The 12,639-nt window shown below is 34.8% G+C and overlaps 1 protein-coding gene across 5 annotated transcripts in view; it reads left to right on the top strand.

The window, feature by feature from the left end:
* EDRF1 (erythroid differentiation regulatory factor 1) overlaps positions 1–8,029 on the top strand; it is a 39,920-nt gene extending 31,891 nt beyond the window's left edge. For 3 of the 5 annotated variants that reach the window (XM_070752492.1, XM_070752495.1, XM_070752494.1), the window contains 7 exons: positions 992–1,215; positions 2,584–2,742; positions 3,432–3,581; positions 3,730–3,883; positions 4,214–4,329; positions 4,999–5,165; positions 7,705–8,029. In XM_070752492.1, coding sequence (XP_070608593.1) covers positions 992–1,215; positions 2,584–2,742; positions 3,432–3,581; positions 3,730–3,883; positions 4,214–4,329; positions 4,999–5,165; positions 7,705–7,870 — 1,136 coding nt within the window. In that variant the 3' untranslated portion in view covers positions 7,871–8,029. The remainder of the gene's footprint in view (positions 1–991; positions 1,216–2,583; positions 2,743–3,431; positions 3,582–3,729; positions 3,884–4,213; positions 4,330–4,998; positions 5,166–7,704) is intronic. The other 2 variants (XM_070752496.1, XM_070752493.1) reach the window with 1 other exon arrangement.
* The last annotated feature ends 4,610 nt before the right edge of the window (positions 8,030–12,639 follow it).

Genomic DNA, 12,639 nt, shown 5'->3' with positions numbered 1-12,639 from the left:
TAAAAATAGTATTGTTAACTTTCAATAGAAATTCCCATAATCCTGCAGAAAATAAAATCTTACTGTTTGTTAGCCATTAACCATATAAATATCAAGCAGAGTTCCATTGCTTTTGTTACATTTGTAAACACTTCTGTTTATACTGTTTATTTATCATTCATATAAGGATGCCTCTTATGCAAAACGTTGCTAGATTTCATTGTTTTTTTCATTGTTCATTTGTAATTTGATACCATATCTACAGAAAAATCAAGCACAATTTGTTCCTATGATCTGATAAATTATATATATTTAAATCAGATCAAACTGTATGATTTCTGTGCTTTTTTTAAAAAAAACCAAAATCTGGAAACATTTTAATAACATACATGATATTTCTAACCTGAAAACATTATAATTAAATATGCTTTTTAAAGAATATTCTGATTTAGGAGTAATTTTCCTATGAAGTCAAATAATTCAGATTTAGATCAGTAGTTCCACAGTGGGGGCAGTTTGACTTTTAATGGGGCCATTTGGAACCTTGTTTAAACCAAGTTATTGGCCTTTTAGGCTTGCTCCACATGAGTAGGAATTACTTTTTAAAATAATAATAATAGTGATATGTCCTGGGGGAGGGGGGGTTCAGGATTTTAGAGATGCTTAGGTGGAGCATGGCCCAAAAAAATGGTTGGGAACCACTGATTTAGATCCTTAGCTATTTATGACTTTCTCACAAACCATCAAGGGACCAAAAAGTTCAAGAAGAAAAGAAGTTGGAAACAGTTTTTTAAAAATATTTATTTACTGGGTTTTGTACTGCCATGCTGCTGATTCCTGACAGTTTCCAATCAATCTCTTGGAAAAACAAAAACATTTGAAATGTTCTTTATGCATTTGTAGTAAATGTATTTTTACTTCATTTTCTAGAATAGCATTCAGATTCTTATTCCACATCGTTTTTCTGGTTTCTATGAATGAAATGAATCCCTTTCTGTTTATTCTGTTACAGAGAGCAAAATGGTATCAACAGCAGAACAGCAACTTTGGAAGAAAAGTTTCTCTTTTTTTGAAAAAGGGATTCAGAACTTTGAATCCATTGATGATTCAACCAATTCTGCTCTTCTCTTGTGTAACATGGGAAGGTTAATGCGGATTTGTGCACATGCTCACTGTGCGGTGGGTGGAGACTTCAAAAGAGAATTTTCTCCTGAAGAAGCTCTTTATTATAATAAGGTATGACAGGCCTAAGCATTTAAGCAGAGTGCAATACATCAATGGAATAATATTTTTGTACATTAATTTATCATCATGGCATAGGCTTAAGTTGTCAACTATAGTACAATAATATTAGTATGAATTTTATGGATTTCAAAAGCTAATACATTTATTATGCAGTTTTATCTTTGCTATGGGAAAGAAATTCATATTAGTATCTAAATTTTATCTTGGCAATATTGTTTAAAATAATTGTTTCAAACTTACAGCTCCTTAAAAAATTTTAATAGGTTTTTAATAAAATATGGATAAGCAGCTTTTATTGTTCTTGATTCAGATTGTTTTCCCATTGGATTATTTATATTAGTTATTATTTATTTATTTATTAGATTTGTATTGCCGTCCCTCCATAGACTCGGGGCGACTAACAACAATAATAAAAAACAGCATATAACAAATCTAATAGTTAAAATAACTAAAACCCTTATTAAAAACCAAACATACACACAAACATACCATGCATAAATTGTATAGACCTAGGGGGAAGGAATATCTCAATTCCCCCATGCCTGACGACAGAGGTGGGTTTTAAGGAGCTTACGAAAGGTGAGGAGGGTGGGGGCAATTCTGATCTCTGGGGGGAGCTGGTTCCAGAGGGCCGGGGCCGCCACAGAGAATACTCTTCCCCTGAGTCCCGCAAAACAACATTGTTTAGTTGACGGGACCCGGAGAAGGCCCACTCTGTGGGACCTAACTGGTCGCTGGGATTCGTGCGGCAGAAGGTGGTCCCGGAGATATGATATGATATGATATTTATTATATTTATTACTCACATTGGGACTTCGCATTATAACATTAGATAAATATGTTGTGGAAGCTCAAAAAACTCTACTTTGTCTTTTTCCACATTTTTTCCTTGAATGATAGAACATATATATTTTTTAAAGCGTAATGAACATTTTGGGTATAAGAACCTGATTTGTGAGTATAAAACAATATTGTTTTGGATATGTAACAATTTACACTGAATCTTTCATTGATTAATATTTGAAAACTAGATAAATTGTGAAAATATTTTCATAGAATGTATAGAGAGATTTCAAAACAAAGTAATATTCAGTAACTTGTGACTCATTCATATACTCAGATGTCTTCAATTCCCAATCAATATTCCCAAAGGCTAGGAATTCTATAGTCCTTTATATCTGGAGATTTCCACATTGGGAAATTCTGAACAACAGTCCTCTTAATATAATTGTATTTATACAGTGTTAAAAATCAGCTCAGACTATTGACTGCCCTTTGTGAGACTTACAAATATATTACTATTACTGGTTTCCATACATCTGTAAATGTCTCATATTCCATAATTATTAAATCTTATAGGCTGTTGATTATTATCTGAAGGCCTTACGATCGTTGAACAAAAGAGAAGTCCATCCAGCTGTTTGGGATTCTGTCAACTGGGAACTGTCCACTACGTATTTTAATATGGCAACTTTGCTGCAAGACAATGCACCATTATCTAGGAAAGCTCAGGAACAGGTATCAGATTTGACCTGATTATTGAATATCAACTATTGCTTTACCAATGAGTAAATAATGAGGATCTATATATGGTTTGTTAAATTCGACAGTAATATGATTGTTTGTTACTGAATGGCTGTGTTGCTTCTCTGTTAAGCTTCCATCAAATAGTTCTACATAATTTAAACTAAAGTTTCAAACAATTAAATTAAAACTGTATTGTGATATACACATTTAAAAAGAATTAAAAACCTGATATAGTGATGCATCTTGATGAAATAAAACTATTAATGATTTCTGACACACTTCCAAGACAAAAAAAAATACAAGGTTGAAATAAACAAGGAAGGCTATATTCAGATAACTGTTCCTTAGAAATTAGTATGCAGTAGTTCTAAATAAAATCAGATCAAGTGTATTTTTTTTGTCCTGGTTCCACTGACCATGCTTTAGAATGTCACATGACAGACAGTCATGGTCAGCTATGGAAATCTAGAAGGAAATTTAGGGAAATCAATATCACTTTGTGTCTCTCTCTGACAGTTTCAATGATGAATTTGGACATGAAAATAAATTTCATGTGATATCATTGGGAGACAAATCAAAGATTATAACACTATTGTTTTGGACAGGACTATATTTGAACTGATTTTAATATAATTTTTTTTAAATATAAATTTTGAAAGTTTTTCTTTTGTGTATTTTAGATAGAAAAAGAAGTTAGTGAATCAATGATGAAATCTTTGAAATACTGTGATGTTGAGTTAGTGACTACAAGGCAACCTCTTTGCCAGTACCGGGCAGCCACAATTCACCACAGGCTGGCTTCCATGTATCACAGCTGTTTGAGAAATCAGGTATTTTCTCCAAAATTGCACAGTTACATACTCTTTCTGTGAATGTGCATGCTTATAAATGTGTATGTTGGTAAAATGTCATAATATAAAATGCTGGTTGCCATTCACATTGGTTGAACTGACTTGTCAAACTATGTTATTGATGAAGGTTGGGGATGAGCATCAACGTAAACAGCACAGGATACTGATTGATCTTCATTACAGTAAAGCCGTAAAGTTTTTTCAGCTCTTGAAGGATGCACCATGTGAACTTCTCCGCGTGCAGTTGGAAAGAGTGGCATTTGCTGAATTTCAGATGACAAGTAAGTAAATTATAGCATTTCTCTTATTTATTTATTTATTTATTTATTGGATTTCTATGCCGCCCCTCTCCGAGGACTTGGGGCGGCTCACAACATATAAAATATACAATACATAATGTAATCCAATTAAGTAATTAAAAATCTAGAAAACCCCTCAAAAACCATTTGAAAAATCTATTTTAAATAGATGAGTAGCTTTCTGAGAACTTGTTGGTGGTGGTTTTGAACAAAATGTTTGCAGCATGTGTTTTTTTTTTAAAACATTTGTAGATTCTTATTTTGGGGCAGGGCAAGTGATGAACTATTTGTGTTCTTTTCTGATTCTACTAGGTCAGAATAGCAGCACTGGAAAACTAAAGACTTTGTCTGGGGCCTTAGATATAATGACTCATTGCCGGTCTGTTTTCCAATCTATCAGGACAGAGCTTGGTTCTGAATGTGAACAGGTAGCTATTATTTTTTATATTTGCATATTATGTTCGGATTTGCTTGTATATTATATTGTATATTGTGTTTAGTCAAAGTATCCAAAGTTCATATTTGTTACAAAAAGTACACATATCAAAGTTCATATTTGTTGTAAAAAGATTTTTGTCTTGACAGATTCAATTTTATGACTTCACTTTAAGTACCTTTTCTAAAATTGTAGTATTATAGAGTTCTGACTGTAGAAGTGCATCTAATGATATTCCAAAGGCATACTGTATAGAAGAGGGGAGGCAATGGCTCAATGGCTAAGATGCTGAGCTTGTTGATCAGAAAGATTGGCAGTTCGGCGCTTTGAATCCCTAGCGCTGCGTAACTGAGTCAGCTCCCATTACTTGCCCCAGCTTCTGCCAACCTAGCAGTTTGAAAGCATGTAAAAATGCAAGTAGAAAAATAGGGACTATGTTGGTGGGAAGGTAACAGCGTTCTGTGCACCTTCAGCATTTAGTCATGCCAGCCACGTGACCACAGAATCATCATCATTCAGCATTGGCTCTTTGTCTTAGAAACGGAGATGAGCACCGCTCCCTAGAATCGGGAATGACTAGCACGTAATGTGTGAGGTGAACCTTTATCTTTACCTTACTATATAGACATTACAGTGATTCCATAACACCCTTTCTGTTTAGAAATATGTTGATGACTCAAACAATGCTGAGAGAGTTCCTGCTGAAGATTCATCTACTAACCTTAATAAAGAAGAAGTATTGAAGCTCCTTAGTATATTTGAATCTAGATTGTCTTTCCTTCTTCTTCAGTTCATCAAGTTGCTTTCATCAACCAAGAAGAAAACTGGGTAAGTGCCAGCTTATTGTGTTAATTTCATTTAACTCTATTCCAAACCATGAGAAATTTCTTTTTAAATGTGAATTTGAATCACTGGCTGGGTATCAGTACTCTAAATAGAAATCCTAGACTAGTTTTACGAACACTGCAGTTACCTCCTGCTCTTTTATGTGTGTTCTGTATATGTGGTCATATTTTAGGATGAACAGTTGGGTAAACTATTTTAGTGTTTCATTTTCATTTACTCTATGTTCTTATCTAGTGTGAGCTTTGTTAAGTGAGGAAATGCTTGTTTATCTATCTTTGAAGGTGCTACATATATTCTGTTGAACATAGAAGATTTAGATAGGAACTGAAGATATAGAAAAAGCGTATTACCCTTGTTTTTCAGGGACCTATATGTATCAGGCAAATTCTGATTTCTTTCATATGTGTTTAATTCATAAGTATATTTCATATGTGGTACTAATGATTAGAGGTAATAAATTACATGCTTTTGTTGTGTAGTTTACTGAATTTCAGAGCTGTTATATCATGTGATAAAGTTTTTGTTTTTAGCATTAAGCTCTTATTACTTTGTTTCAACCAAATGGGGAGAAATCTGTCAATATTTTTTTTACAAGAAGGGAAGGGAAAGGCGATACTCTGCAATCTTGCCAGGGAAAAAAAATCAATAATCAATTTAAAACTGACGATGTTAGCATTCCAGGACAAAAGATATCCATAAAGAAAAGGAGATGAATGTATGGCAGGTTGAAATTGTAATAGAAAATTCATAGGAACTGTATTAGAATTCCTAAGTCTCCACAAGATGGCAATATAAATACAGAACATAAAAAATATAATTCCTATTTCAAAATTAATTCATATGTTATATAACCTGTTGATACCAATAATAATACAGTATACAGGTACTTTAGTAACAGAAGTTTATTGTACCTGACCATAATTTTAGAAGTTTGAAATTTTCATTTGGGGCAGATGGAGGGGAACTGAAATCAGTATTTTTTCAAAGAGTATGATATAAATCATCAGCTGTATTATATTTTTCTCATTAAAACATGATTTCAGAAGGACCACATAGGTCCTTGTTAACAACTGACTCGTATTATATGACCCATTTTCACAGCTATGTCCTTTGCTGGTCTGTAAAGCAAATCAAGATAATAAATGCAGTTGCAGTTTTACTTAGGGACCACTTCTCATACCAACCAACCTGTTCCCAGTTGTAGTTTCTAAATAAGTACAACATGTACTCTTTAATTATGACTGATACTATAACACTTATGCCTGGCAGAAGTGAAAGCCCAGGATTGCCAATAGTTCTGTGGTTTGGGACTTGGTATCTAAATTCAAGTTTTAGATTTGTGAAATTTTAATCAGCCTATCATCTCTATCACAGTTTTAGGGAGATAGATGGTATGGATATCACCCTAGTTTGCATCTGCATTTACTGTATACAATTTGCACATGTCAACAGAGTCTATTTAGAACAGTTTTCATGCTGTGACACTGAACTTATTCAAATATTCAAGTCACAATGTGATGACCTCATTGTAAGTCTCATAGAAAATAAGAACAAACGGCACATTTTTAGAATTCATTTCGACTATATGAAATTAATTTTGCTATTAAGAAACAAACTAACCTTAAACTACCGCGGGAGATATTTCAGTTCAGTATTTTGCACAGAAAATTTAGGAGTGCACTTGAATTTATTTCAACTCTCTGCTAAACTTCACACTTTGAAATACTTCAAAGCGGTGGCAGTGTGTTTAAGTACAGTATTTTAAAATAGAGCAAATTCACAGGGATATATTTTCTTGATTTTATGCATTTCCTCTTTGATTAAACTGAAATGTAAGAGGTTTACTTCATGGAAACCTATAGGCAGTATTGCATTAAAAGAATATATAACTCAATCAATGTAATTGCAATGCATGAAACAGGTTGCTATTATTACATGCCTCTCAATATATTTGGCTACATAATCCATTATAAATTGATAATTAGAAAAACAATTCTGAAAATTCTGATAGAATTATTGGAATTAGAAGTGTAACTGATAAATAGAATAATTTAGTATTAATGTTGGGCAATGGAAGCAACAGCTTAAAAGGGCTGTTGCTTCCATTGCCCAGCATTAATACTTTAATTGCTTCTTGTTGTTTTGAGTGAAAATATTTGTGGAGAATATCTGCTTTCTTATTTAAAAGGATAGGAAAGAAACATGCAAATAGATGTCTTCAGTTAACTTTATATTTAGATGCATTTCTGAAAGAATATACATTTTTGATCCAATGAATTGTCACCAAAATGAAGTTTTCTCGTTCCTTGAAAAACTCTTTTTAAAGAATTTGGACAACTGTTAGAAGCAGTAAGAGATGTAACTCAAAAACCTACAGGAGGGGGGGGGGTATTAATGTAAATCTCCCCCTTGAACAAACAGAAATGTCTCTTGTTCCTATTGATGTGCTGTAGCAAAGACAGTATTGCTCAGAGTTCTTTATGCATTTGGATAACCGCTGTTCCACTCTACTTTTCTCTAGCAGTAAAGATGAAGAAAACCTTAAGGTGAATAAGTACGCTTACTCACTTCTTTTGCGATCAGCAGCAAACAAAAATCTAACTTTACTGGAAAGAACAGACATTATTTTAAACACACTGCAACAGCTAACTCAGGACAAAGAAGGAAATAATCTGGGAATTCAATGATCCACCTTAATGCCAGCATACTGCATTGTGGTAAATCAGTGCCTTGATCAAAACTGAATGTGTGCTTCTGTCCAATATGGACTGCTTGATTTTATTTATATTGTTACATATTTAAGATTTTGCAGTTGGAAAAATAAACTTTGATCATTATTCTTTAAATGTTACTATGAAGGGTTTTTTTGTTTTTTGTTTATTTATTTGTTAAATTTATTTGCCACTTATCTCACCATTGGGGTACTCTAGGAGGTTTACAAAAAGAAAGAAAAATGAAAATATGTACAATGTAATATGTAATAGAGCAGGGATGTCAAACTCATGTCATCATGGCAGTGTCATGACGTATCGGGACCTTCCCCTTCACTAAAATGGGGGTAGGGGGTGGCCAGCGTGTGACTCATCCGTCCCATGGGCTGGGAGTTTAACAACCCTGTAATAGAGCAATAAAATAACCATGCCAAAGGAACACAACAAGAATAAATAGATCAATATGATAACAAAAAGATAAAGACCAGAAAGCAAAGCGGGGAAGTAGAGTCTGCCCATCAGTCTAGCAACCACACCCAATGTGGGACTTACCTATTTGGTCCCCATACCCACCAGCAGAGCCAGGTCCTCAGGCCCTTGTAGAAGGAAAGTGGGGAGGGGGAAGATCTTACTTTAGCAGGGGTCCTTTAATGACCTGTGGACTTCAACTCCCAGAATTCCCAACATGGCTGGCTCAGGAATTCTGGGAGTTGAAACCACAAGGGAGTTGAAATCTACAAGTCAGTAAAGGGCCATAGTTCCCCACCTCTGCCTTATTACAGGGTGAAATGTTCCAGAGGGTGGGTGTTTTAGCAGAAAAGGCTCTTCCCCATCTTACTAGGCTTACTTAGACTGACAGGATCCAAAGTCTGCCTTGTCGGCATGGTTAGGATGGGCTTGTCCTAGCGGGATAAGGCAGTTCATTATTTATCAAATGTACATGGCCGCCCATGTGGCAAAAGTGTATAACAATTAAAAATATGTATAAAAAGATCAATGATTAAAAATGTTAAATAACTGTTATTAAAATATAAAAGACCAGGCACAATTGAGTGTGAAAATTTATCAGTGTCCTTGGGTCCCCAAACCTGAAGACATAGTCAGGTCTTGTGAGACTTCCTGAACATTAAAAGGGATGGAGCTAACCTCACTTCAGAGGGAAGAATATTACATAAGGGAGATAAACTATTTTGAATGTCAGCCACTATTTTTTTTCAGAAATGCGAATAAAGTTGTATATTAAAATGTGTTTTATTGAAAATGGGTCCTTTAGGCTAGTATTTTATTACTTTTGTTTTGCGTTCCTGTTGCCTACTCTTCCCAAAAGCAACATTTGTATTTTACAGAGTTAGCAATGATAGCATTTATTGCAACCCTAATAGCACCTTAGCTACTTTGTTTAGGATATTTTGGTCTATATCTATTTTGCACTAGTCAACACCTTTGAAATTTCCATAGTGTCACAGATGCCTCACTAAAAGTTTCCTGTGGCTAATTATAGTTTGCCAGGCATGCCTGCTAAAATATAAATTTGTGCAGGAACCTAAATAAATGACAGAAGTAGGACAACTGTCCAAGCGGAAAAATACAATCCTATTTACCATGAGGTTATTTAATAACAGCTGCTTTCATTTGTCTTGGAATGGAGAAGTTCACGTGTTAAAATGACAAAACAATATTATGAATTTTATTTACCAGCACAATTCTTGCAGCATGCTTCTCTTGGGGGTCTCTGAAGTGATTGCTTCAAATGTCTGTTGTAAGGTCTGGTCGGTACAATTCTACCCATGTAGCAGTTCAAAATATGCAAGCTGGATATTGTGTAGCCTATTTTCTGTCATATCCATGGTTTTACAAATTAAACATCCAATACTTTTCTGTCATTTTGAAGATAAGTCCATTTTTCACCTAGCCCTTTCGCTGATTTTCTTCTCCGTAACCCCTGCAGTTTCTAGCTAGTTTGTCAGCCAATACTCATGCCCAACTTTCATTTTTCTGACTTAATTTCCCATCTACTGCCACCCTCCGATGTTTAGGTTATCATTCTTTGTCATTTTGTCATCACCCCAAATTACAACATAGCAGCTTTTCCTCTTTTTTAAAATGACTGTTTCAGTAAATTTCTAGAAAATATTTTTAGAAGTGTCTCTCAACCATCTTTCAATCAGAAACATTTTGTATGTTATGTTATATATGTCCATGTTTTAAATATACTTTAGGTGTAAAAAACAAGACAATTATTTAAATATTAGTGTGAGTGGAATATTTAAAAAATTGAGGTGACTATAGATACGTTTCTAACAATAGGACCTGAGCACATATGAGCAATTTGGGTTCTGTATTCAGACCATTTGGAGTATGGGTGGTTTCTTATTCCACTCCTATTTTGATATTTTAAACAGATATATTGAACTTTGGAGGTTAAGCATATTTGTGTAGCTCTACCCAAATTCTCCCAACTAAAAAAAGCCAAAAAATTCACCCCATCCCATTCCACTGCCTCAACCACATCTTTTGTTTAAAAAAATTAACTTTCAGAAGTGGGGGAAAATACCCATTTGTGTATAATATATAAAGGCATAGCTTCTGTTTGTTTGTTTGAAAATGGAGTCTATAATTCAATCATATTATGTCTGGGAATTATTGCCTCATTGCTTAATCCAATATTCAATGCTGCCTTTAAATTTGTTCATTTTTCTTTTTCCTTGGGCCAATGTCTATTATTATTTTGCCCTTTTCTGAACGCTTCCCATATAAAATGTTTAAAAAATGGTCTTGAGATTTCACTATATATTTCAGTGTGGTGTAGAATTATTAACAGAACTCCTAATCTTAGCTCTGAGGTCCTAGTTATTCATTGCCTTAATTTGCATTCTGACAGCTGTTCCTCTGCTCCTGGAGACTAGAGAATACTTTGGACAGCTATCAATGCAATTTTGGCAGAAATCAATCTCTTCCTTTTGCGATTGAAGAGATGCAAGCTACTTAATTCAAATCAAGTACTGTAATTAATATCCATTTGACAAATTAATTCATAATGGTTGTACTATAGAATGAGTCAGCATCCTATGTACTGAGTTACAGTATTAACAAACCAGTCCTTTGAAGAAAAAGATTCCTTAAATAGGCTTACAAATTTTGGAAACAATCTAAACAGGAACCTTTAGATCAGTAATGGCAAACCTTTTTTGCCCAGGTGCCAAAAGGGTGTGTACATGCACATGTGACCGGAAACTGATTGGCAACCAATGCAGACTGCGGAGTGTTGGTGTGACATGGGCATATCTGGGAAAGCCCATGATTGCTCTCGCAGCTGCATTCTGCACAATCTGAAGTTTGCGAACACTCTTCAAAGGTAACCCCATGTAGAGAGCATTAAAGTAGTCGAACCTCGAGGTGATGAGGGCATAAGTGACTGAGCAGTGACTCCCGGTCCAGGTAGGCCTGAAACTGGTGTACCAGGCAAACCTGGGCAAACGCTCCCGTCGCCACAGCCGGAAGATGGTTCTCTAATGTTAGCTGTGGATCGAGGAGGACGCCCAAGTTGTGGACCCTCTCTGAGAGGGTAGCCTATTTTTTCTCCTTAACAGCAATTCCTGCTTCACCAAATGTTAAACAACTTTTTTTAAAAAAAAACAGCAGATGGCAATGCCCCAGATACAAATAAAGCTGCTTTTGACCGTAGTTCTGTTACTATCCCTGTGTTTTATGTTTCATTCTCATGAGACTGATTCGTTTCAGCAGAAAATGTGTATGTAAATGAAATACCTTCCAGCTAATAGGTCCCTCTAATTTTGGTTGTTAAATGGATAGCCCCACACCTTCAAAGATTATTGTAGGTTTTAAAATATAGCAAAACAACACCCACTGAAATTATATACCATTATTGAATGTCTGGCTTATTATTTCTGCCCTTTAACGAAATGGTAGCATCTTCATTAGGCAGCCAGCTGTTCCTTCAGCCTTATTAAGTAGCAATTACTATTTATTCTCAAAACAATATTTGCTGAAATAATGCTTTTTATAATAAGTGGACTTTAAAGAGTGGGATATTAGATTATGAACAAGAAAGTTTTCTTGCCTTTGAAATGTAGACGATAATGCAATTTAATGTGTGGCTCTTATGTAACTTGTATGTGAGGAGTTGATTTGAAAATGGTTTTGCTGTCAAGAATGGTTAAATTGATTGTCAGTGAAGAAAAATGTTCAGTGGAGTTTGAAGGGAATTCTCCAGATCAGAGAGCAGTGTTGGACTAATAGAAACCAGATGAGCTTCTTGCTGTGAAGGGAATGTTAAGGTGTCTACCTGTGTTCTGCACTGTAGAGTCAATACTGTAGCCCACTACTATGAAGCTCTTATTTGAGAACTTAAGAGCTGACATAAAAAATGAAAAACAAACACAACTCCTAAAGTACAGGAACTGAAATAATTCTACAAGAGCTGACTTGACTCTATCTGACTGGATCATAGATATAATTATGCTGACCAGTGACTACAAAAACAGCTGAATTGCTTTAGTGCCCATAAACCTTGTCCTTTATATTATATAAGCAGCAATTCTCTTCCCCTCTAGTTTTACAGTTAATATGCTTTGGCATCAGAGAGAAATTGCAGAGCAGGAACTGTCAGTTCTGAAGCCAGAGCACTAAATAACTAGTGTAATGTACCTTTTGTTCTCTACTGAAGCAGTCAGGCATCATACTTTCTGTCTGAACAAATTAAGGGGATACTAATGTGTAAGCTT

The sequence above is a fragment of the Erythrolamprus reginae genome, chromosome 5 (genome assembly GCF_031021105.1).
Source record: "Erythrolamprus reginae isolate rEryReg1 chromosome 5, rEryReg1.hap1, whole genome shotgun sequence".
Taxonomy (NCBI): Eukaryota; Metazoa; Chordata; class Lepidosauria; order Squamata; family Dipsadidae; genus Erythrolamprus; species Erythrolamprus reginae.
This window is presented reverse-complemented; position numbering and strand designations above follow the sequence as displayed.